Here is a 25,841-nt window from a genome sequence, read left to right on the forward strand (position 1 = left end):
CTTTTGTAGAATCAAACCAGACCGTCAAGACTGTATGGCACAAAGGGCTCGTCGAGCGGCAATTTGGGTGCGGGACAAGCAGGTGCGGAGCCATCTCGAGGTAGCACACCCCCCACACCTGGTATGACACACATTTCATTCGCCTAATTTCCTTTTTTGGTCGAGGTTTTAGTTCGTCAACTCGTGACTTTTTTGAATAACTTTTCTTTTATGATTTTTATATAACTCTTGTTATTTATAATCTCAATGTAATTGTTTACTTTTCTTTCGTATATATTTATGTCGTACATATAAATATCTATCGTCGTCGTGGCTTTACCAAAACCAAAAAAAAACTTATCTAACGAACCGAGCGAACATTTTACAATAAGTTTCAATCAAAATAAAAAAAACCCCATTAACGCGATTGGCAACAGTTCACAGTCCACACACTGGAGTTACCACCACCAAGAGATGTCCGAATGTTAATATCAGAAAAGCCAAAAATACTTGATTCGAGCTTAAAACGCGTCTTCTGTTCAACTTTTATTTAGAGCTAAAAATTACTCAATCTGGCATTCAAACTGGGCTACAAAATTGCTGTACATTTTTGTATAATTTTTATAATTTCCAATATTATATCATGCGCAAAATTCATAAACAAAAACTGCAACCAAGCAATTGTCTACCAAAAAAACAAAAAAAAAATAACAAACATGATTTACAATCAGCATTTGTCAAATATGGTCCAGTCCTATATTGAAGTAGTTAATCTCTGAAACTTCTGCATGACCAAAAAGAAAAATCCTCTACGAATTGGCTCACTCTCAATCTCTCTCTTTCGCTCTCACATGCAGACACACACACCTAAACACACAGCTTTCTTTTAGATTTAACTTTATTACGCACGCTCTTAACTCTTAACTCATCCGCTAATAATTTCCCTTTTGATAATAACTAGAAGCGTATTTAATACTACTAAAATCGCACTCAACTCTCTTTTAACTAACTATAAACCAAATGTTACAATTTATAAAATGCAAATAACAACAACTACATAACAACTACTACTACTACTCCTACGACAACTACTGTGTTCCAAAGACCCCTATAGTACTACACCACGCAAGAAAAACAAAGGTTTGTCTTATGTCAATCATCAGCTCAAGCTCAGTACTCAGTTAAACTTCATTTTCGACTAAACAAATCAGTTGTGCTTATCATAAAGCTAAAGCTAAACTAATGCTAAAACTATTGGCTAGAGAAGCACGCGAAGAATTCAGATCAATAAAAGGAAACTATAAAATCTACAGCTAACTAAAGTTTGAATATGGAAATAATGTCGGACGCACAATTCGATGCAAATTAGTTGTACCTCTAAACCTTTTAGCAAACCCATTAGCTCAACTTTAGGTTGTTCAACTTCACTTCATACAAAAACAAACTCCTTAGACCTAAGTCTTAGTAGCTTTAGGCTGTATCTCATCCTCGAGTTGACATTACCCAAACGCATCTTGACGTCGCTTGATACGATTGCAGAAATTATCAATTGGCATATCCACAATAGCAGACAAGACATTACACCCACACTCACCTTGCACAGAGACTTTACTTGTATAAGAAATATATGCACACCAAAATTTGCTTATTTACTGCAAATCTTACTACAAATCAATTTGTACATAAATTTGTATTAATTTCTGCTGTAATTAGAGTATTACGAACTGAGTGGTATATTTAGTTCTGTAAATTGGCTTGGCAACTCGTAGCGAACGTACGTCGTATCGTAGCCATTTCATATCACAACTCGCTCATACTTTGCCCATTATGTTCTTTCTTTTTTCGCTCAAAATCGTTCGCTCGCTATGTGGCAAACATTTTTCGGTTGTTTGTTGTTTTGGCGAATGTTACTAACATAATTAGGTGACGAATCAGATTCCATGGGACCAGGACGTCATGGCAAACAACCATTGGCCACACCGCCCAACAAGGAGAAGCGCAAGCCGTTCTTCAAGAAACAGGAAACCGCCAGCCCGTACGATGTGGTGCCATCGATGCGTCCCGTTGTGTTAGTGGGTCCAAGCCTTAAGGGTTACGAGGTAACCGACATGATGCAGAAAGCGCTCTTCGACTATGTGAAGCGACGCTTCGAGGGACGCATCATCATCACACGCGTCATGGCCGATATATCTCTGGCGAAACGTTCCATAATGAACAATCCATCGAAGCGTGCGATTATGGAGCGCTCCAGCAGTCGGTCCGATTGCCTGGGCAAGGTCCAAGAGGAGATCGAGCGCATCTTTGAGCTGGCACGTTCACTCCAGCTGGTCGTACTCGATTGTGATACAATCAATCATCCGTCACAATTAGCAAAAACTTCATTAGCGCCAACAATAGTTTACTTAAAGATTAGTAGTAGTAAGGTAAGTAAACAAACAAACAAGCTAACAAATCAACTTAATGTTAATCTGCTTCTTTTTATTTGTCTTACAGGTTTTACAGCGTTTAATCAAATCACGTGGCAAATCACAAGCTAAAAACCTCTCCGTACAAATGGTTGCCGCTGAAAAATTAGCCCAATGTCCACCGGAAATGTTCGATGTAATTTTAGATGAGAACCAATTGGAAGATGCCTGCGAGCACATAGCTGAATATTTGGAGGTATACTCAATTTCGAAAAGCAATGAACAGCATTATTTTGTTTTCTTTTGCTAATCAATCAATTTGTTTTTTAGACCTACTGGAAGGCCACGCATCCAGATATACGCCCAGGCACAGTTCCAGCCATTGCCAGACCGTTGCCCTCTCAGGAGGTTTCGGCATCACCCTCCGCGGACCCAACCCGCATGGGCCCAACACCACCAGGTAAGTTCCAAACTCTCCCCCCACCACACTCATACGTTCTCATTTATCATATACGTAACGCGTACCGTCTAAATGTTGTAAAAAAAAAGAAGAAAACCTCCATTGTATCCACTGTCTTTCACCCAACAACTTCCGAGTTGTAAAAAAAATGAATATTATATTTAAGATATTCGGCTTCATTACACATATGAGAAAAAAAAGGATTAACAGCGTCTCACGGATCAGTCGTTATTCAAAACTAATTCAAATTCTAATTTCTCTTGGTTATGTTTTTATTACATTATACATTTCACATGAATATACATTTACAATTGCAAATTACACGTACTTTTGCACAATTTTAATTACATATACAATTTCTAAACAATTTGTCTTTCTCAAATTCAAATTCCCATGACTGTACCGTATAAAATCCAATCGTTGCTTCTTCTTGCTCTCTCTTCGCATTCGCGTGCAGTCGATGGCGAGGAGTTTGATGAGCACGAGCCGCGCATGGCGAGTGTTGAGCGCGAAGGTAGTCGGGATCGTGAGCGGGAGCGCGAGAGTAGAGAAAGAGAGCGCGAAAATGAGCGCGACTATTGGGATAGAGAGTTCAATCGCGATCGCAGTTCGAAAGACAGAGAGAGAGATTTGGAATGGGAGCGCGAGCGAGCACGCGAATGGGAAAGAGAGCGAGAAAGGGATTGGGATAGAGAGTTCGATTGGGACCAAGGTAAATTCCAATAATTTCTTGCTTTTGATTTTGGTTTTACAATATATACTCGTTCTATAATCGCCTAAGTACCAAAACAGCAATTTTATATAATTAAACAACAAAGTATTGTTTAAAGAAACGTCATCATCATGAATCCAAGTAAACGCATTTGAAAAATTTAACAACTATACCCGAATATTTCTGTTGTTTATTGTAAAATATTAAAAAATGGTAATAGTAGTTAACATCATGGTATAAATTTTAAGTTCATTTACTCGTTGTCGTTCTACGCGCTCGCTCTAAAGTAACGAGTAGTAACTTAAACGTCATTTCATGCGGTAGTCTTAGCCCCTTTCCCGTTTTGTATGTAATTCATAAGTAATACGTTCAGCTGAGGCATTAGCTTAAGTATTCAATATTTAGTTTTATTATTTCATTTATAATTTTCTATTTTGTGCCCACACTTCACAGCATTCACAGCACGAGACATACCCGGTCCCTTTACATCAATGCTATAACTAAAAATATAAAACAAAACAAACTCCACACAATATCGATATATCAACAATATAAAGTACAAACAAAAAGACAGCAATATCGATATCGCAATCTAAACAAAATATTCGTATAAAATTACACAAAAGGCGTCCAGTTGCAGTTTAGCCAAGCTCAAAGGTTCTGACTCTCTCTGAAATGTCGAGGTGTTTCTTTCTTTTATATATATTTTCGCTCTTCTGTTACTCGCTTGCTTAGGCAGCATTTCGAATTCCGTCATTAACCAGCAGTAGTACGATTAATCTAAGTTTAAGTTTAACTAACTCTATTTGCTAGCTTGAGTTTCTTTTGCTAACCACACTAACTACTTCAGTTAAGTTCAGTTTCATACAACATACAAAACATCAACTCAAGGTACTCGTTACTCTTATCTCTAAATGTGCACTCTTTGTACTCGTTTTGTACTCGTTTCCAGTTACACCTGGCGTCGTGCGCCTCTAAGTGTCTGTCGTACTTCTACTCGTATTCCTACAGGCTCGAGACAACAACCTCAGTTCAGTCAAATTGTTTAATCTCTTACGTTTCTTTGTTTAAATACTATGTGGCTCTCATCAATTCAAGTTAGCAAATTGTCAACTCATGCAAATTGTGTTCGTTTTTAAAAAGCTTTAAGCTTAGTGAGTATGCACTCTTTACCCCCCAAAAGTCGGCGTTACAGTTATGTTTCTTAATTTTTTAATTTGATAAACAACAAACGTAACATAACCCTATTCCCAAAAAACACCCAAGTTACTGCTTTTCAATTCCTTATACTTATTTTGAATTGCGTCCTTGTTAATTTGCCATTAAACGAATTTTAGTTGATTTAGTTTTTATAGCGCGAAATGCTACGAAAAGCGATGATTTCAAAAATCGTTGATTTCAACTTCAAAAGAAGATTTGCAATATTAAAACTAAATTGATATAAAAAAGTAGTTAGAAGAAATATTAAATCTTTGTTAATTTGTTGACTATAAAGTATATAGAATTAAGTCCTTTTAAGATTTCTTTCCCCAGATGATATATCATATATTAATAGATCTACTCAGTAAAGTAGAAAGTAAAATATAAATAAGTAAAAGAGAAGCAAGTTAAAGTTAAAAACTAAACTTGAACTAATTTCGTTTAAATATTCAATCGTAGACTTAGTATAAGAAAGAATTCCAAAGCTCGGCTTGCCGAACTTCCAACTTTAAATCCCCGCTTCAACCTCATCCTGTATTCCACATTAATCACGTTTGTGTGAAGATGTCGCTGTGTTGGTTAATGGTATAGATCGCCTAGATGTAACCACGCTATATAGCTGCACTACCCGATGTTACTAACAGAAACAATTGTTGAGTTTATTGAAACTGCGACGCATTTGGTTGCCACACCCTCTTTGGCTTTTAAGGCGTTCGAATGCTTTTTGCTTTTGGTTACGATTCGTTTTAGTTTGTTTCAGTTATTGTTGAATTGACAATATATATATATATGTAATGATTGAACTTATACAAGCGCTTGTGTGTGTGTGTTGCAGGAGGAGGTGCCAGTTATCATCACAGTCGCCGCCAGACCTCGGGACGCCATCACGAGCGCAGCGGCGGCGGCGGCGGAGGAGGCGGAGGCGTTCATGCGGGCTACGAGCGTGAGCGTGAGCGTTATGAGCGACAGGAGCGTGAGCGTTTGCACGCACGCGAGCGCGATCTGATGCACTACGATTTAAACAGCGACGAGATGCTGGACGAGCGCAACTTTGAGTATCCGGCAATGCGCAGCGGTCCGAGTGGCGCCTCGCATCATGGGCATCTGTCGCGCGGCGGTCGCCTGCTGGACGACGTGGACTTTGAGCGCGAGGATCGCTTGCTGGGCAGCAGCTCGCGCGGCGCAAGATATGGCGCGGGACCCTCGACGCGCATCGATGATGCGCATGCGCGGGATGTGCCGCGTGGCGCGACCGTGGTCGATCGCGATGAATACAGTCCGCACAGAGGTGGTGGGAGTAGTAGGAGAATGCTGAATGCCATGTAGGAATCGTGGATATAGGGGTGGGATCAGATCGATGCGAAAGCGCCGCCAGGTTTGATGCAAGCACGTGACAATAGTTTTGATCTCGACATCATACACAGACCCAGACCCAAACACACACAAGTCACAACAACAGCAACCACAACAACAACAACAGCAGCAACATCAAACTCCAGACCGCAGCTGCATCGACAACAGTCGCTGCCACTCGCAGACTTTTCCACTCGACCTCGTGCCAGCCAGCAATGGCTCTCATCCTCATCCTCTGCGCTAGCACAGACTTCGTTCAGCCAGCAGCGCAGCACACGTGAGCAGCATCCACAGCTGCGACACCAGCCCATGTCCTATCCACAGCCACGCACACACAGTCAGTCCTATGCCTGCAATAGCAGCAGCAGCCCCTCCAGTTCCAATCCCAGACACACTTACCTGAACCCGAGCACCAGTTCATTTGTTCATGCGCCCAGATCATCGAATCGCAGCTTGTCGCACTCGCAGTCGCAGTCGCATCATGAGCGGGACTTTGATTGGCTGGCGCAGGCGGATGCTGTGACGCATGCAATACGTAATAAGATTATTGTTGAGGAGGATGAAGAGGATATGTTGAGCACGGATAGGTTTTATTGAAGAGATTTCAAGGCAAAGGCACAAGCAACTAACAGAACAGAAAATACTAAAAAATTTCATTTTGCCAGTCAGGACAATGCACAATTCCTTTTAGTTATGTCCTGGCAGCAATAGCAGTTGACAGTGCCAAACAACACACACGTACACACACACACATACACACATTTGCCACTGGCAGCAACAAGTACTGGCTGAAGAAGAAGAAGCAGCAGCAGCAGCAGCAGAATCAGAGCACAATGCTACAGCCTTATGTGTCTTATCTATAGCTAAGCGTAATGAGATTTTATTTAACAACTAATTAACAACATTATTGATATATATGGAACATAACTTATAAGCATAAGAATTTATACCTAAACAGCATTTGTTGTTGTTGTTACATTACAAGAGTAAATTTTTTGCTAGTGTCGAAAGCTGAAATAAAATCATTATAGTTACAAGCGTATAATAATATATTTTTTATGCAGTACTAAAAAACCAAAGTTAAGCTAAGTAAGTGTCAGCTTTAATAATTTAGTAAACATTTTATAATAAGGCACACACACACACACACACTCTAACACACACACACACATTTTGAAATCTCTTTAATAAAGCCATCACTACTCAAAACTATCAACTCTTATAATTCCAAGCTAAGCTTCCCTATTTGCCATAACATTTCAGTGAGAATTATAATGCTTCCAATTCACTCAAGTCTTTAAAGTTTACTATATATAATTTTGCTTATCTCTACGACACGCCAAAAAAAAGAAAAAAACAAACGTATATTGTTTTTGTATTTTTGTCTGCTAAGTTAATTGCCTTAAGTTTGGCGATTAACAACTACCAGTGCCTTAAATAAAACCAAAACAACACAAACTACACTTTAATTTCCATATATTTATTTATTATCGAAAACTTTTGTGGCGCCTCTCGTTAGCTTATTACGTTTTGCATGTGCGTGCGTTGCAATCAAAGTTCAACTAATTATGGGTTAAACTATTGTAAGTATGTTTTATATATTGATTTCTGATCTGGTCCATTCCAAAAAGTCGAGCACTCCTTTTACAATTCCAACCACCTGACCTGGCATGAAATATGAGTAAAAAATTAAAACTAATTAATTTGCAAAGCTGTTCAAAAAAAAAAACCTCAACATGAAACACAAAACAAAACGCACTGAATTCAAATCGATCGCGACTTGAGCATTAATTAATAACAACAAAGGGGAGAAAAAAATCTGTGTTCCTGCTCCTAGCTCCCTGCACTTCCAGCATTGATTGATTGATTGATTGACTAGCCTAGTCTAAGTACTCAGTATGTAAGTAGCCACAACTTCCACACATAAACATAAACATAAACAAATTAAATGCTATGTAACTACGTAATACACACATACATACATACATATACTACGAGCTTTGTTTAAAGGGAATCAGCATTATATAAAGCCTCGCATTAGATGTGCTGCTAACTGAGCGACCTCCTAAAGAAAAAGAAAATCCATTGCAACTTGAACTTGAACACTTTTTGAAAACAATTTGTAATTTTCCATTTGAACTTTAACCCTTCAGCTGTTCAAGCAAAAGTAAACATAAGCACAGTCCAGGGCACATTTTGATACCAAAACACTGGGCTGACATTTTGATAAACAAATCGTATTTAAGCGAGGCAGAGAGAAGCAAAGTCAAGTAAAATATTTGTCAAGTGTTCAATGCAAACAAAATTCATAGACAAATGTAAATAATACAATCTATATGAATATAATCATGTTTAGATTCTTAATATTGTTTAATGAGCAACAAATAAAAGCTAGCAAATTATAATTACGCTCATACGGCTAACCATATACATACAAACAAATACATGCATACATAATTAAATAGAACTGCACGTTAACAAAAACATTTTGCATCACTTAAACAAAAAATATTCAAATCAGCAAACAATTGAAATTGAAAGTGCGGCATATGAAGTTCATATTGATATAAGGGCGCTTGCGAGTTCCACCCTGAAATTTTTGGAGGATTACAAATTACAAATAATAATAATATTTAATAGAACGTAACGTAAAACGCAAAACATTTCTTGTATAAAGTGGCAACAAATTAATTTATTAGCTATAATTAAATATATTGAAGATTACTTTTTAATATTAGCTTGAAGTTGAAGAGCAAAAATAAATCTATAATGAATAACTTTATAGTATATACTATGTGCTCTATGTACGAGCATATTGTAATCTGATTCACAGAACTGGCAAAATCACAATAAACAAAATTATATACAAATATATGTAAATGTATCTTGCTATAAATAACAAAATTTAATACATAAACAAATTACCAAGCAAACAATATAAAATTACTTAGTAACTATAAAATTATTTCCAAAGAAAAGAAAACAATTCAAGTTGTGAGTAAAGCAGTTTTTCTATTCAAAATATAAACTTTGATTTTCAACTAATTTCCATCTAATAAAATAAAAATAAATTTATTGATATAATAGCAGCAACGCCCATAATCATAAAATGCAATTTGATAGCAAAAATACTTCAAGTATTTTTTACAATATTTCAATATGAAATTTAATTCAAAAAAAATTTTCCAAAGACTCCTACTTTTGTTTCTAAGCCACTTTATGAAATGCAAAATAGTTTGATTACAAAAAAAAAAAACAAGAAACTACTTTATATATATTAATAAATTTATGCATATGACAAATATATATGCACGCCTGAAATTTCCCTAATTCAAATTCTAATTGAAAAAGAAACTATTATTAAAGCAAAAATAAAAAAAAAAAAAATAATGGGTGAAATAAAAACCAAAAAAATATATAAAACTATTTGTGCAAATATCAATCCAAAACAAAATTTATATGAAATATTTTTTACGTAAATATATTGTAAAAAATAAAATAAAATGAAATGAATAATGATAATGCATATGTAAATAGTTAATGATATCTTCAATAGATTTGTTTTTATAACTGTTACCATTTGAGTTGAACAAATGAAAATACTTTAGAATTATAATACAACTACTGGCCTAAGTTTGTGTGGTTTCCCTTTGGTTTTGTTTTATATATTTAGTGATTGGTTTAAAATACGATTAAAAAAAATACGAGTATGTAGTTAAATGAACGCTATATTGCGCATAAAACCAATTGAAAATAAATGAAAACTTTACATTATGAAAAACGTGTGTTTTCAATAGCAAAGAGAAGAGACAGAGGGATGATTGTAGGGTTAAGCGCAAATCACTGCGCTCATTGCAGTGTTAAGCTTGTTTTTGTACAGAGAACAACAAGCACAACAACTGTTACTGATATACGCACGTGTGCACTTACACACGCAGGCAGCGGTCAATTCGAGAGTGCATATGTATGTATAGGTGCGCTGCTTGCATTTAATTCAAAGCAGGTACGTTAACTTTAAAGAGAGAGCGCAGCAGCAAAGCTACAGAGAGAGCATTTCGCTCACTTACTTCGCCGACGACAGCCGCAACTCGCCCGCCCACGAGAGTCGGAGATCTGCTGATCATTTGTATTGTCTAAGTATTCGCCAAAGCGCGCTCAAGCCGGTTCAGTGACTGCTTGCTCTCTCGACTAAGTTCAGTTCAATTTGGGAAGCCGGTGTGACAAGTGCAATTCTGCTGCGGTGCGCTGATATTGAAAGTGAAAATAGCTGTAATATTTTATTGCTTCAATTAGTGCATTGAATAATTAAATTTATTGCAAACATGCCAATGCAAATTAAAAACGTTCTCGTCTGCGATGCAGTTGATAAGTCTTGTGTTGAGCTGTTACAAGAACATGGCATCAATGTAAGTACACACACACACAGAGCTAAGCACATATGTGCGTTTATATGTGTATATACTAAGCTTGTGGCTTTTTGCGCTTCTTCTTTATGCAGGTGACTTACAAACTGAAGCTGCCGGTTGATCAGCTTTGCAAGGAAGTGAAGGTGAGTGCGAAAACAAATTGCATAACATAAGCAAAGCAAAGAATAAAGCGCACATACATAAATACATATGTATGTGTGTAAAGTATATATGTGTGTAAGCAATAGGCTTATACATGTAAGTGCATAGCAACTAAAAGTAATTCGAGTGCGCTTTGTCTCTCTCACAAATACTTATCAGCATGTGCAGTTATACATATGTGTGTATGTATTTATACAATGTATAATGACAAACAAGTTGTTGTCAAGCGTGCAGTCAATTAATGCAATTGATAGCGTCTGTCATATTTATTGTAACTTGTAAACAAATTTACGCATAAACAAACTTGTTTTCATTTCGAGTGCTTAAAACTAAGTAAAAGTCTTCTTGTTTCACTTACAACTATGAGATATGCATAAAAATTAAAACAAAACTTCAAACATCAAATCAACGTAAACTGCATAGCAGTTGCTCTTCAAATTTAAATATATAGGCATATTTATTTATTTATGCCATAAATGGGGCACTTCATCCAATCCTTGGGCGTCCAGCGTAGACTTGCGTAGTCAATGCGAAGCTGTCGCTGCTTCAAGTTGGCACAGTGCTGCTCAATTATTTGCTTATTAATGCAAATGATATGCTGACCTTTGTAGTAGGTCAGCAGGTCAAGGTTAGTTAGCGTATAAATGACATCCTCCTCCTTAATAGCTGTGCGTTCGGATATATCATTTATGTTAAGGCTGGGCCTGCCATAGTTCAGATTCTTGCTCTCGCTTATGATCAGCTCCAGTATAGTCTGCGCCCAATAGGAGCGATAGGAGAGCAGCCCCAAATCCGACAAAGGCTTCTCCGGCGTTCCTGTTCTGCCCTCGGATTTGCACAGCGCATAGCTGAACTCGATGAGCAGCTTGCCGTAGCCTTTGCGCTGATAAGGCGGCAAGGTCAGCAGGCAGGCGAGATTGAAGTCCGCCAGGCTGAATTTCTCCTTGCTAAAGTAGCCCACAATGTGAAAGCCACGCTCATCAAATTCAGTCATTATATAGAATAGAAACGGATCCGTATCAAAGTCCAGCATCTTGTGATCCAGAAACAGTTTGGCCAGCAAACTCAAATTGCGTGCATAGACTTTGCTCTTGCGTCCATCGATTTCAAAGAAGCTAATGCTGTCCTTGCGATAGATTTCCTGCCCCGGCGGATGCTTCAGCGTGCACTTGGACAAATGTCTGCCCAGGCTAAAGCGACTGGCGGCATATTTCAAGCAAAATTCACACAAATAAATGCACTCCAGCTTGCAAAGTTGCTCCGGATAGGGCGAGAAGTACCAGGGCCGCATGCGATAGCGTCCCAGCTCAATCAGCTGCACATTCTTCATCGGCGCCAAATCCTTTGCTTCAAGCTCCTCAGCCTCCTTGGCTTGCTTGCGGCTCTGCTGCTTGGGAAACTGCACCTTGCTTAGATCCAACTCGCACTCAGTCACCCATTCGTCCAGGCGTCTATTGCAGTCCACATAGTGCACATAAAATTGTCGCTTGCCCTGCGACTCCTTCACGCTCATGATCTCCGCCAGCTGCCACTGGCCGCACTCACGCATGCGCACAGGCAGGCGACAGTCCTTAAACAGTGAAGCCGCAAAATCTTTGGCTTTATTCTTAGTGGCACTCATGCTTCACATTAATTTATTTAGGGTTAAGCTCAATTTGCATGCACGTGCTGCACTCTAATTGGAACTAGTTCTTTTTAACCCACGCATATTTAAATTGATAATTAGTTTGTGTTTGAAATTTGGTTTAAATTTAATATTTAACTTAAATATTTTGAGGACACCACAAGACTTACATTATTTAATTAAAAAAGCAACAGCACTTATATATAAAATTGCTTAAAAACATTTTCAAAACAGTGTTGCAGCTCTAATTGAAACTTATCGATCGCATTTCGATAAACTCGAAAGCTGCTTTAAGTAAACAAGTTCCGCAAAGTGCCCACGCATTCAAGTAAATTTATTTAAATTAACTAAAGTGGCCCAAAATGGCTTCTAGGAATTCTCATACAGTCTGTCTCGTTAGGATAATCATGCACGGCTTCGGCTTCTGTTTCCAACTTGTTGCAGAACTTTGATGCCGCCATTGTGCGCTCGGATACGAAAATAACCGCGGAAGTGCTCGCTGCTGGCGCTGGCAGCCTTAAGGTCGTGGGACGTGCTGGAGCTGGGGTGGACAACATCGATGTGGCTGCAGCCACCAAGCATAATGTGGTGGTGCTCAAGTAAGTACTCCCCGCCAGAGATTCAAGCAAGCTACGCTGCTTGCATAATTAGTGAGGAGTGGGCCCAGGGCACTAAGCCCGGTAGCATATTTGCATAAAGCTGTGTCTAGTCACAACAAGTGGCCCACTCCAGTGTCGAGTAATTATTTTGGGCATTTTGGCTCACTTGATGTTTGTGTTCTCCAACAGCACGCCAGGCGGCAATTCGATATCGGCTTGTGAGCTGACATGCATTCTAATTGGCGCTCTGGCGCGTCCCGTTGTGCCCGCTGGCCAGAGCATGAAGGAAGGTCGCTGGGACCGGAAGCTCTACAGCGGCAGCGAGCTGTATGGCAAGACTTTGGCAGTGCTGGGACTGGGACGCATTGGACGTGAAGTGGGCATACGCATGAAGACCTGGGGCATGAGAGTAAGCCTTTTGGGTTATGCCCAACAGCGGCGACGGCAATTGACAGTTCTATTCCAATTAACAGATTATTGGCTATGATCCCATAACAACAGAGGCGGAGGCCAAGGCCGCAGGCATTGAGAAAATGACGCTGGAGCAGATTTGGCCACTGGCTGATTACATTACAGTGCATACGCCGTTGATTCCAGCAACCAAAAGTGAGTGCATGTATAAATAAACTTAATTAGTTGCTAATTGTTTGTTTGCCACAGATCTCATCAATGCCAGCACTTTGGCCAAGTGCCGAAAGGGCGTCAAGGTCATCAATGTGGCACGCGGCGGTATAATCGATGAGCAGGCTGTGCTGGATGCTCTGGAGAGTGGACAATGCGCTGGCGCTGCCTTTGATGTGTTCCCCGAGGAGCCGCCCAAGTCAGCAGTGACCAAGGCGCTTGTTGCGCATCCCAAGGTGGTGGCCACGCCTCATTTGGGCGCCAGCACTGGCGAGGCGCAAGTGCGTGTCGCCGTCGAGGTGGCCGAGCAGTTCATCGCTCTCAATGGCAGCTCACCCAAGTACACCAGCACCGCTGGCGTCATTAACAAGGAGGCGCTTGCTCATTATCAGTAAATTACACGAATTTACAATGAAATGCATTTATAAATATTATTTTATATTTTATGTATGGCAAGTAATTTGATAAGCAACTTTTGCTTTGGCCATGGCTTTGCTTTTGCACAGCCTTTAATATTAATAAACATTTTTTTGTACACAAAGCTCTTGCCTTTGAGTTCATTTCAATGTTGCCTAAAATTAATTATTGCTGCGCATATTAATTAGTTTAAAATAACAAAAACAATGAATTTCGTAGAATATTTTGCATGAATATGAATTTAAATTTACGCTCACTGCTGAAATTGATGGGACTTTTTGTTCTAGCGGCTTATTAAATAAATGTACGCATGGCAACTAAACTGCCAATTACAGGATTACAAACACAAAAGATAGTTCCCAGCTCCCTGTTCTGTGCGTTTCCGTTGCCGCTGGGGCTGACTATTTGAAATGGATTCTGATGTTGCCACTTGCCACATTTTAAATTCAACGTGGGCGCACACGCCGCGACGCTCTAACTGAATTTCAAGGCTAATGCCAAGCCAAATACTTTGCACTTGACCCCTAACAATGGAACAATCAGCGCAAATACTTAAAAGTGGATTCAACAAATAATAAGCTGCCAACTACTGAGTTGGATAATTAAATTAAATTAAACATATATATATATTTTTTATATAAAATGGGTAAATATAATGTAATGTGTGCATCAGAATTAAATGTAATTAGCACAAAAGCTTTGCTCAACGAGCAAAAGTATTAATTAAGCTGCATAATCGAAATCCAATACAGTGAACGCTGGCAAATGAAAAGTTCAAATACATACAAATTAAATAAGCTTCAAATCAGCGTAATAAAAGCTGTTTATTGTCTAATCAATAAGTTTAATTTTAAAAACAAATTTTAATATTCTGCTTTAGAGCACATTTAGACAAGCTCTACATTTATTAATAAATTAATTTTTTAAAGTTAAAGCAATTTACATTTAAATACAACTAAATACAAGAAGTAAAATTTAAATAATGCTTTAAATTTAAAAGCACATAATATAATTTTAAATTTAAAGCTAGTGCCACTTAAATCAAATAGCTTTTCATAGCGAGCGTTCACTGTAAGTGTTAATGCTGTATTTTTGAAAAAATAACAATTTGGCAAATTGAGAACGTATCACTCTTAATTAAACTTTTGCAATAGCCAAACCCTTGCAATGAGAGAGTGAGCGAGATCCGCATGGCTGCTAGCCTTCAAACAATTGTACGTCCGTCCGTCCGTCAGTCAGCATGACCACAGCAACAGTAAAGGCAAATTTAAGCCACAGCGCAGCAGCGCCAGCAACAGCTCCTGCCAGTCAGTCAGTCATAGTCATTTCATTTTTGGCGCGCGGCTCAACGAGCCGAACCAGCAATCCAACCCAATGCCAGTGCCACCCACTTGGATAGCAGCCGACGAGCAGACCGAAGCTGTTGCACACATAAAAGCGAGCAACAGTCCGGCCACGAGGCACAGTCGACACGCGCAGCATGTGGAAGCAACAACCGCAACAGTCGCTGGCGCGTTAACACAAGTGCAACAAGTGTAAAAAGGCTCTCGAATTGAAAGCTTAAAGTGCGTGTGAAATTTAAGGCTGCACATCTATCATTGAAGCCCACGCTGCGTATACGCAATATGCAAATGCGTTAAGCTAAGCACTGCAGCATTGCCTCATAGAAAAAGGATACTACTTAGCTTGCTAACAGTGTGTGCGTGTGTGTGTTTGTCAGTGTTGCGTTTGCAAAACTTTATTGCCATTAACTTGGTATTTATATCGCCCATAAGCATGTCACACAGCCGCAATGGATTCCTGGCTGTCGTCCTTGTGCTTTGCTGCTGCTGCTGCTGTCAGCAGCGGTCTCTGCATGTCTCTGCTACAAAGGATAACATAAACATTGGCTTCCTTGCGGAGTACTCACAGATGCGCGTAAGTTACAGTTCTCTGATTTCATTTCATTTCATTTCACTTGACGCAGGCTCGACAAACAATTTAATTTTTAAGTGAGGTTGCTTATTTTAAATCACAAACAGTCCCTTGCGGTCATATACTGAGTATTTCAAGGCAATTTGAATCACTTAAGATGTTGCTTTTTATGTTGTGAAATTAAAATAAGCAGCAGCCAGTGTGAAATGAAAGGAGCAAGCCACAGCAGCTCTCCAGTGTATACCTGACCCACTTCCAAATATGTGTGGGTTACGCAATTAATTAATTTTATCACCGTCGAAGCTCTACAAGCTCATAGAAGTTAAAAGTGAAATTTAGACTAAATATCAATCAAAAAGCCTCAGAGCTTAGACACTGTTTGGCAGCGTAGAAATAAAAGATGTGGCACTCAAAAGTTTACTGACTCCAATTTAAAGCTAAAATTGAGTTTATAATGGCTGAGATTATAATCGCTCTCAAAGGCTGCCTGCTATGCACAAAGCGTGCTTAACCAAACTAAAAGCTGTCTGTTACAGAGTCCAACAGCAAGCCCTTCAATATTCATAGGAATTCCATGACCTACGCTTGTAATAATTGCCTAGAAATTTAACACACAGCTCTCATACTTATAACTAATATTCAAATTAAATCTCATACTTATAGCTAAAATTCATTCATTAAATCATTTAGCAGCCACTTGCTTTGTGCAACGAACGTGATATGTGAATTTTAGACACGAGCTCGTTTGCATGTAAAATGAAAAATTATTTTACATCTATTGTCAATGAAATTCGCTTGTCGAATAGAATGGAATAGAATTCGCTTTGCAAAGTTGTCACTGTAGTAACGATGCCAAATCGTCATGGCAACACGCAATGCAATGCTTAAAACGATGAATGGCAAATATTTATAACCATTTTAAAGCAATATGCGCACAATAAGAAAGTTGACAGCGTGTGTGTGTGTGTGTAAAGTAAATCGCCTGAAGGCAGTGAAGAGGTAGCAAATTAATCTGACAGAAAAAAGAACAAGCAAAAGCAATTGTCTGAGCGTGTGAGCGTTTGCTTTCATTATTTTCATACAGTATACTGTATGCTATATTTAAATTAATGAGCAAGCATGTTGATGTCAAAGGCGAAATAATTATAAGCAGCTTTAAACTGAGCTTGACCAAATGCGATTGCACAACTAATTTCAATGCTCTAATTGCGTCTGTAATTAAATGCATAAATATACATTTATATATATATAGATGTGACCTGCATTTGCAGCTAAGCTATGTATGCCTATTTATGCATAAAATATTATTATTTGATATTTGCCAAGCATAAAACAAATGGAAAAAAGGTCAGCGCACAAATGTATGCTATGCAAAAATTTGATACAGTTGGTAAACCATAAAATAAGAAATATAAGTAAATAAATGAAATGCAAAAGCTATGCAAAATTTAAAATGCAGCCCAAATAGACTTGCACAATTTTTTTTGTTGCAATGACAGTCTTTGATAAGCTACGTAGAAGTTTAAATTTGTTTTGCTGTTTGGCACTCAAGTGCATTGCATTTGCTTGTGTGTGTGTGTGTGTGTGTGCGTGTGAGCATAACTGAGTGTCTGATTACCTGTGTGTGTGTGTGTGTCAGTCAGTCGAGCTTGTCAATGACAGCTACACATATTTTAAACTTAAATTCATGTCATTTATTTAAGCAAAATGTACAATCTGCTTTTGAATTCGCGTTTTTATGTGCATTTCGCTTTGTACGCCTGCACTTTAAGTCTGGGCTTAGTGCAGCCGCTTAATTTAAATTTGCAAAGCATGCGCTATGAGCTGCTAACTCGACTCATCTACACCGCAAGTGCGCTAAGTGCCTTTCATTATTCCTATGGTGTCACATATTGGCTTGATGCGGAAAATCGGTTTTGCGCCAGCTGCCGCACGCTATGGAGCAACTGCGGTCTGGTCATGCTGTTGCCTTGGTGCCTGAAGCTATTCGAGGAGCTGGCAGCGTTTCTGCCGCAACTTTGGCAAAGTCTTGGCAGCGATGAACTCTCTTATCTGCGTCTAAGCAACGCGCTTGTCATATTTCTAACTCAGTGCGGTTTGCTTACAATTTGCTTGAGTCTGGCCCTCAGAATTCATACACGACTCACGGATGCGCTGTGGATAACTCAGAGGGCACAAAATCATGAGCTACGCGCCTATGCGCAGTCGCTTATTGCTTGATTAATAAATAAAATTTTATGTATTGTAAATTGTTGACTTGACTTGACTGGCAGGTGACATTGGGTAGCCTGCCGCTGGCTGTGGAGGATGTCAACAAGAACGCCAATCTGCTGCCGGGCAAGACCTTAAGTTTCACGCCCTTCGACATCGGCCACACCATGAGCAACTATCGCGTTAAGCCTTTGAGGTAAAGCAGCTTAACTGTCGCGCTTTCGCTCTGTGTTGCTTTCATGCTTTTACTTTTCGCAAAGATTCATGACGGAGATGAAGGAGAAGAAGGTGAAGGCGTTTATAGGACCCGATGAGAGCTGCACCACCGAAGCTTTGCTAGCCTCAGCCTGGAACATACCCATGATTTCATTTGTATGTTATCGATAAACATGTATATCGTATAGCTATAGATTTATTTTATTAACAGAAATGCTCCGACTCCATTGTTTCCAATAAGAGCACCTTTCATACCTTTGCGCGCACTCTAGCGCCAGCTTCAAAGGTTTGCCTAATGCAGTTCCAAAACTCTATTTTATATCTAAAATATTTAATACTAGGTTTCCAAAAGCGTTATAAGCCTTTTAAATGCTTTTGATTGGAAAAAGTTTGCCATTGTTGTAAGCTCTAAGCCCATTTGGGGCTCCGATGTTGCCAGCGCTATACAGGTAATTATTTTAGGGTATTACAAACTATTTTACAATAACTTTTCTTTCAAAAGGACTTGGCTGAATCGCGTAACTTTAGCATAACACATTTTAAGTACATATCCGACTATATACCTATAAAGAAAACCTTAACACAAATTGAAAATATCATAGAGGAAACCTATGCAACAACTCGCAGTAAGCTCAACATAACCTCACAGTGCGTTAACTCTACTAATATATTCCATTAGTTTATGTATTTATTGGTGAGCATATTGCCATGGTGGACTTTGTGCGTTGCCTGCAGAATCGCAAACTTTTGGAGCGTGGTGAATATATTGTTATAACTGTCGATGATCAGATATATAATGCCAATCATCGAGTTAATATTATGGAGCGCAGTAAGTAGTTTGCGTACCCAAAGTTACCTCACTTTAACCCCACTATTTATATATACTTTCCATTCTAATGCATGCTGAACATCTATTGCAGATTACTTAGATCCTTATATTAGAAAAGATAAGAGCAAATCTCTGGATAAAATCTCATTACGTTCAGTTATAAGAATAAGCATGACATATCCACAAAATCCTCATATTAGGTAATTCTTTTCTAACTTCCTATGCCTGTCTAAAAACCCTTTGGCAACAACTTACTAAACTAACTTATTGTCTAACTAATTTAATACATATATTAAACAATTGTACTTATAATTTAATTCTAGTGATATCTTTACTAAAATCAAAGAGTATGCGCGCAAATCTCCGTTTCTTGTGCCGTATCATCAAAGAGTTTTTGAAAACATATCGGTTGGTATTGCTGACATAACCTCAAATTATTTATTAGCTAAGTGATGCTTTTTTTAGGTGCCTGTTTATGGTTTGCATTTGTATGATAGTGTTATGATCTATGCTAGAGCTATAACAGAAGTCTTGGAACTAGGCGGCGATATCAATGATGGCAGCTTGGTTATGAGTCATATATTCAATAGATCCTATCATTCCATACTGGGCTTTGATGTAAGTTTCAATGCATCACATTTATTACTTACTAATATTTATTATTTCAAATACAGGTATTTATTGACTCAAGTGGCGATGCTGAGGGCAATTATACAGTTATAAGTCTACAAACTGATGCCAATGCTGCTGCCACTGAAAATTCTTTATCTAAAATGAATATGTTGCCAGTGGGCTACTTTGTTTATAACAAATACTCCATTATACCTGTAAGTTCTGCGTATATTATTTTAAAATTAATTACTTTAATTAATGCGTTCACAGGAATTTCGTTACATTAAAAACGGACGCGCTATACAATGGCTAAATGGCCGTCCACCCTTAGCGGAACCGACCTGTGGTTTCTATGGCGAACTTTGTCCTAAAAAAAAATTGGATTGGCGTTATTTGGTTACAGCGCTGCTATTTGCATTTGTTTTAATTGTTGCGCTTGCTTTGCTGTTAAAGTGAGTTTTTTAATTGAATCTGTCACAAACAATTGAAGTTAAATCTATTTTTTTAATAGGCATTATCGCTATGAACAAACTCTAGCTGGTTTACTTTGGAAAGTGGATATGAAAGAGGTTACGGTTATCAATTTGGGCGAATACAACAATCCAAGCCATAAGAATATTGTCAGTACTAATTGTTTATTTAAATGTATTATTGTATTATTATGTTGTTTAATTTCAGATACAAATACGACGTCAAAGCATTTTAGTCGTAGGTGAACCCAATAAAAGATCCTTTACCAACATAGGTAAGCATACTCTATAGCCTGCCATAATCCACAATAAATTTCCATTTTCTCTAGCTCTCTTTCGTGGCAATATTGTAGCCATGAAGAAGATACACAAAAAGAATGTGGACATGACACGTTCCATACGCAAAGAACTCAAATTAATGCGCGATGTAATTTTTCTATATATTATTCTATATATTATTATTAATATTAAAACAATTTGTAGGTGCGACATGAGAACATAAATAACTTTATAGGCGCTTCGATTGATCATGGCTCGGTTATTATATTTACCACGTACTGTGCGCGTGGCAGCTTGGAGGACGTGCTGGCCAATGAGGATTTGCATTTGGACCATATGTTTATATCATCGCTAGTGTCTGATATTTTAAAGGGCTTGATTTACTTGCATGACTCCGAAATCATATCACATGGCAATTTGAGAAGCAGCAACTGCCTCATTGACTCCAGATGGGTTTGCCAAATATCAGACTTTGGCTTGCATGAACTTAAAGCGGCGCAGGATGAGCCAAATAAGTATGCATCATAATATATAACAACTATTGCTATTTTATATATATTTTTCCAGAGCTGAGCTGGAAATAAAACGCGCACTCTGCAGAGCTCCAGAGCTGTTAAGAGACTCCAATCGTCTCGCTCGTGGCTCACAGAAAGGCGACATTTATTCATTTGGCCTGCTGCTGTATGAAATGATAGGACGCAAAGGTCCTTGGGGTGAAACCGCTTACACCAATGAGCAAATCATTGAGTTTGTCAAGAGTCCCGATCTGCTGCAGCATGGCGTCTTTCGTCCCGCTCTCACACAACTGGATATACCCAATTATATTAGACAGTGCCTGCGCTTGTGCTGGGATGAGGATGCTGAACTGCGTCCGGACATTAGACTTGTGCGCATGCATCTGAAAGAACTGCAAGCGGGCTTGTAAGTAAACTGTAGAAATATATAAAATGTATTTAATTTGCCTGCTACTTTTAGAAAACCAAATATATTTGATAACATGCTGGCTATTATGGAAAAATATGCTTATAATCTGGAGGGTCTAGTCCAAGAGCGCACTAATTTATTATACGAAGAGAAGAAGAAAACCGATATGCTGCTCTATCAAATGTTGCCCAAGTAAGTTTGTTTTTATTTCAAAACAGCGCCAATACAAAATTTAAAGGCAGCAAAGAGAAACAGCCACCTTCAGTTTAAATGCTAACGGATCTTGCGCTCAGCCGTCAATGTAAAATTTAAATGCTGCAAAGAGAAACAAAAGTCACGCCACCTTCAGTTCAGCAACTAACGGATCTTTTGCTCAGTCGCCAAAGTGTAAACATGTAAACACGGCAGCGCCAAAGTAAAGTTGTATGACAGCAAAGAGAAACAAAAATCACGCCACCTTTAGTTTAAAGGCTAACGGATCTTGCGCTCAGTACCAAAGTTAGCTACGCTCTCATCTTGCACAAAGGCGTAAGCATGCACGCTCTCGCGCTCTTTAGCTCTTGCTCTTGTTCTCGCTGCGCTGCTTAGTGGGGAGCACTGCTTACTCAACACACACATGCACGTATGCTAGCGCTCAGCCGCGATAAGCAGCATTGTGCGTGTGTGAGTGTATGCGTGACTAGCTGAGCTGCTGCATAGAGCGCCACTTTAGGTAGACGACAGTGTAGCGGGGGCGCGAGCGCTCAGTCGACCAAGTGTTTTCAAGCAGTGCGGACGTGTAATGACCTGAGGCTGCAATTGTGAATTATGACTTGCATATTTTATGTGTTTGCCTTTGGTTTGATTAGATTTATATGCTTAATGCGCATTGCGGTTGCACAAAAAGTGCCAAACAAACAAACGAATTGTAATTATGTACGCTAATATTCTTTATTAATATTACAGTGTGCAGTTAAAGTTTACAGTTATTGTTTGCTTGAAAAATAACTAATGTGTGTATTCAAACTGCTTGCAGAACTGTGGCTGAGCTTTTAAAGCGTGGTGATCCGGTTAAGGCCGAATGTTTTGACTGCGTCACAATACTCTTCAGCGATATTGTGGGCTTTACGGAAATTTGCACCAAGAGTACGCCCTTTCAGGTGGTGGAAATCCTAAATGATTTATACACATGCTGCGATTCAATTATATCCAATTATGATGTCTATAAGGTGAATATGCAGCCAAGCATTAGAATGATTAAAAGCTGATTTGACAAACAGGTGGAGACCATAGGCGATGCTTATATGGTAGTGTCTGGACTGCCGCTGCCCAATGGCAATCGCCATGCGGGTGAGATAGCTTCACTAGCACTGCATCTATTAGAGACCGCTGGTAATCTGAAGATTAGACACAAGCCCACGGAAACAATGCAATTTCGCATTGGCATACACTCGGGTCCATGTGCAGCTGGCGTCGTGGGTCAAAAGGTAAACATTAAAATTATATTTTTAGCAAGCAGGTACTGATTTTTAAATTATAGATGCCCAGATATTGTTTGTTTGGTGACACGGTGAATACAGCAGCGCGCATGGAAAGCACCGGAGAAGCTATGAAAATTCACATATCGGAGGCTACATATAAATTACTGGAGGAAGTCGCCGGCTACTGCTGCGTGGAGCGAGGGCTAACAAGCGTTAAGGTAACAGCTCTCTATTTATTTATAAACTGTATCTTTAATTAATTATATTAGGGCAAAGGCGACATGCGCACTTATTGGTTAACCAAGCGCCTGCAGCCGGAAATGCGTGCAATTATATTTAATGATTGGGCTCCCGATCTTATAAGCACCATGGATGCATCCAGTGCATGTTGCTGGCAAAGCAGAGGTGAGTTCTTAAAAAAGCGTAGCAAAAAACTTTGTTTTAACCACAGGTTACAGATTCCTGTAAATGTGCTATTAAATCCTTATATAGTCGTCGCTCCGATGACAATCTCAGCGCCGCTCTGGAGCACCAGAAGTACAGCAACCAGCATAGGGAGACAGGGCAGATCAATTGCAATCAGCTGTGCGTTTGTCGATTGAGCGGCAGTCCGTCCTTGATTAATCGTAGTCCTAGATCTGCGCCAAGTATTACATTTCGTTTATAAAGAAAGCGCAAGCACTGAACTGTAAGCTAATAACAATATAATTAATAGAAATTAGAATTTGTAGAACGTCGTAGTCGAATTTTAAAGTATTTACAATTAGTAAGAATTTTATGCTTAACAAGCTGCAAACAAATTTAAAAATAATATAAAATGCTTTAAGTGTTGCCTTTAATGTGAATGAGCTTGAAATATTAAAGCAATGCAGAAGTAAATTGCAATAAATTACATTAAATGTTTAATTTTAAGCAGTGTCCATTAAACTTTTAAATGTAGTGTAAGGCTTTTAATGGTTTCAGTGTTTTGCTTTAACTTTAATAAGTCATAAATAAAACTCTGTGTATTATAAATATGAAGCAATTTTATTGTATCCAAAACCAAAGCAATATATAAAATTAATTATGCAGCTTAAACTTATTTTGAAGCGCCTGCCAGCATTCGTAGTAAGCAGCATCCAATTTCTGACAGGTCTGCTCGCCCCACTTGGTGACCGCCAGACTCAAAGAAGACTCAAACATAAAAGCCTAACAAACAAATAGAAAATTAATATTATATAGCAAATTTAAATAAGTAAACAAACCTGAGTGCCCTCAGCAACGCGTTCCGGTTTCAGTTGTGCCTTGGAAGCGCCTTCGAAACATTTGAAATCCGGACCATGTGGCGTCATTATGGAATGCAAGGTGGCGCCACCTGCAGCAAAACCATCCTCCTTGGCCTCATAGCGACCCAAAATCAAGCCCATAAACTCGCTCATGCAGTTTCCTAAAAACAAAGCAATACGTAAGCAAGTATAAAAACTTATTTAAAATAATACACACTATGATAATAGGGAGGACGGAAGGTGTGCTCCTGCACAGACCAGCGTGGTGGAAATATAACAAAGTCGGCTATGGCAGTGCCAGGTCTGAGGCTGGGACAAGTGAGCACTGTGAAAATGCTGGGATCGCAATGATCGAAGCTGACCGAATTGATGACCATAAATTTGCTTAGATCGTATTTATAGGGCACATAGTTGCCATGCCAGGCAACTACATCGAAGACGCTGTGATCTTGTTGAGCAGCAAACAGACTGCCTTGGAACTTGGAGATGACTTGGAAATCTGTGAATTTAAATAATGTTTAGAAATTGCCAAGAGCTGGAACAGCGCGCCTTACTCTTAACTTCCGCAGCATCAAACCAAGCGACAGGCGTTTGAAAGTCACGCGGATTGGCCAAACCATTGGCGCCTATGGGTCCCAGGTCAGGCAAGCAAAAGTGTCCATCGTACACCTCAAGTATGTAACCTCTAAGAAAAGTATATAAAGTATATAAATTTATTTAATTTAAAAGCTTACCTGCTTGGTCCTTCCACCTTCACAGCAAATCTGATGCCCTGCGGTATAACACAAATTTCATTTGGCGCTACGCTCATGCGACCTAGTTCCGTAACTATATCCAAAACACCCTGTTGCGGCACTAAAAAGTAAAAAAAACATTAACCATTCTTAGCATGCCATCATTTATATTGTCTACCTATTAAAAAGTCGCCATCGCTATTATAGAAAGCTGCCGTATCCATGGAGCTATTACACAAATACACATGCACGGCCAGGCCATGACGTGTTCTCGCATCGCCCGCACCGCACACCGTATGCAGACCCTCCACAAAGTTCACCTGCTGCTGCGTTGTGGGCACATCAAAAGGCTTCCAGCGCAGTTGATTCGGATTCGGTTGCTGCTCATCCCAGTTGTGGCTCAAATACTTGGCAGTCTTCAGAGCTTGGAATGGCTTATGCACCGCACTTGGCAACTTTCTGTATAACCAAGTGCGCACATTCTCCGTACGTGGCGCTGTAAATGCTGAACCGGATAGCTGCTCGGCGTAGAGTCCATGTGCGCATTGCTGGGGTGAGTTTTGTCCAACGGGCAGCGAGTTGGGGCAGCGCTCATCTTCACTTGAAAAATGAGAGCCAAAGCCGCACAAATACTAACGAAAATAATTTTCAGTAATTTTATAACATGTAAACCAGTTTAACTTTTTTTTTAAACAAATAATTTTTAATATTAATTGCTGCACTTATTTAAGTTTTAGCTACACTTTTGGCCACATTTCTCTTAAAGCATTGTTATCTTTTTAATCTTTACCTTGTATTGAGACATGTTAAGCTTGGGGGAGTTAAGAGCTGACTAAACTAAGCAAGGCGTTGAATGTTGCTTTTATAACTGCTATATGATGTATACAAATGCTTTAATAATTTAATACCCTGTAGTTAAAAGCATAAAGTGTAGCTTACTTCAGTAGCAGTTTGCTTAAACTCAAAAGGGGCTTGGCTACAATATTACG

At 39.0% G+C, this 25,841-nt stretch overlaps 6 protein-coding genes across 23 annotated transcripts in view; 4 read left to right on the forward strand and 2 right to left on the reverse strand.

Moving 5' to 3' along the window:
- Window positions 1–6,099, forward strand: part of LOC108607646 (voltage-dependent L-type calcium channel subunit beta-2) — a 45,321-nt gene extending 39,222 nt beyond the window's left edge. For 3 of the 18 annotated variants that reach the window (XM_017998572.2, XM_017998579.2, XM_017998574.2), the window contains 6 exons: window positions 10–121; window positions 1,903–2,402; window positions 2,473–2,640; window positions 2,715–2,844; window positions 3,302–3,556; window positions 5,592–6,099. In XM_017998572.2, the coding sequence (XP_017854061.1) occupies window positions 10–121; window positions 1,903–2,402; window positions 2,473–2,640; window positions 2,715–2,844; window positions 3,302–3,556; window positions 5,592–6,082 (1,656 nt within the window). In that variant the 3' untranslated portion in view covers window positions 6,083–6,099. Of the gene's footprint in view, window positions 1–9; window positions 122–230; window positions 1,120–1,902; window positions 2,403–2,472; window positions 2,641–2,714; window positions 2,845–3,301; window positions 3,557–4,009; window positions 4,240–4,508; window positions 4,593–5,591 lie in introns of those variants that run through there. The other 15 variants (XM_017998576.1, XM_017998581.2, XM_017998578.1 and 12 more) reach the window with 11 other exon arrangements.
- A 14-nt stretch (window positions 6,100–6,113) lies between these two features.
- LOC108607649 lies at window positions 6,114–6,722 on the forward strand. Its single transcript, XM_017998589.2, has one exon. It carries the CDS (start codon window positions 6,137–6,139, stop codon window positions 6,704–6,706), a length of 570 nt encoding a protein of 189 aa, XP_017854078.1. The 5' UTR covers window positions 6,114–6,136; the 3' UTR covers window positions 6,707–6,722.
- Window positions 6,723–10,312: 3,590 nt separating this feature from the next.
- On the forward strand, window positions 10,313–14,001 carry LOC108594370 (D-3-phosphoglycerate dehydrogenase). The gene is made up of 6 exons (XM_017979530.2): window positions 10,313–10,515; window positions 10,608–10,658; window positions 12,746–12,900; window positions 13,090–13,309; window positions 13,374–13,506; window positions 13,561–14,001. The coding sequence occupies exons 1-6, from the start codon at window positions 10,432–10,434 to the stop codon at window positions 13,914–13,916; spliced, it is 999 nt and encodes a 332-aa protein (XP_017835019.1). The 5' UTR covers window positions 10,313–10,431; the 3' UTR covers window positions 13,917–14,001.
- On the reverse strand, window positions 10,689–12,378 carry LOC108594369 (histone acetyltransferase Tip60). The gene has a single exon (XM_017979529.1). It carries the CDS (start codon window positions 12,296–12,298, stop codon window positions 11,135–11,137), a length of 1,164 nt encoding a protein of 387 aa, XP_017835018.1. The 5' UTR covers window positions 12,299–12,378; the 3' UTR covers window positions 10,689–11,134.
- Window positions 14,002–15,714: 1,713 nt separating the features above from the next.
- Window positions 15,715–23,592, forward strand: LOC108607985 (guanylate cyclase 32E). The gene is given in 24 exon segments (XM_033294954.1): window positions 15,715–15,753; window positions 15,811–15,855; window positions 18,126–18,259; window positions 18,324–18,435; window positions 18,491–18,565; window positions 18,621–18,728; window positions 18,782–18,905; window positions 18,959–19,108; window positions 19,200–19,308; window positions 19,432–19,516; window positions 19,574–19,726; window positions 19,783–19,935; window positions 19,991–20,172; window positions 20,232–20,340; window positions 20,399–20,465; window positions 20,520–20,617; window positions 20,674–20,984; window positions 21,037–21,390; window positions 21,445–21,585; window positions 22,409–22,601; window positions 22,653–22,859; window positions 22,913–23,071; window positions 23,123–23,308; window positions 23,311–23,592. Coding segments are annotated over 24 exon segments (3,504 nt in total). The 3' UTR covers window positions 23,521–23,592.
- Window positions 23,593–23,879: 287 nt separating this feature from the next.
- Window positions 23,880–25,706, reverse strand: LOC108608254 (homogentisate 1,2-dioxygenase). Its single transcript, XM_017999544.1, has 7 exons — window positions 25,643–25,706; window positions 25,031–25,484; window positions 24,853–24,973; window positions 24,673–24,803; window positions 24,336–24,617; window positions 24,098–24,279; window positions 23,880–24,041 (listed from the first exon to the last, which is right to left on the reverse strand). The coding sequence occupies exons 1-7, from the start codon at window positions 25,655–25,657 to the stop codon at window positions 23,913–23,915; spliced, it is 1,314 nt and encodes a 437-aa protein (XP_017855033.1). The 5' UTR covers window positions 25,658–25,706; the 3' UTR covers window positions 23,880–23,912.
- Between the last annotated feature and the right edge of the window lie 135 nt (window positions 25,707–25,841).

The sequence above is a fragment of the Drosophila busckii genome, chromosome 2L (assembly GCF_011750605.1).
Source record: "Drosophila busckii strain San Diego stock center, stock number 13000-0081.31 chromosome 2L, ASM1175060v1, whole genome shotgun sequence".
Classification (NCBI taxonomy): domain Eukaryota; kingdom Metazoa; phylum Arthropoda; class Insecta; order Diptera; family Drosophilidae; genus Drosophila; species Drosophila busckii.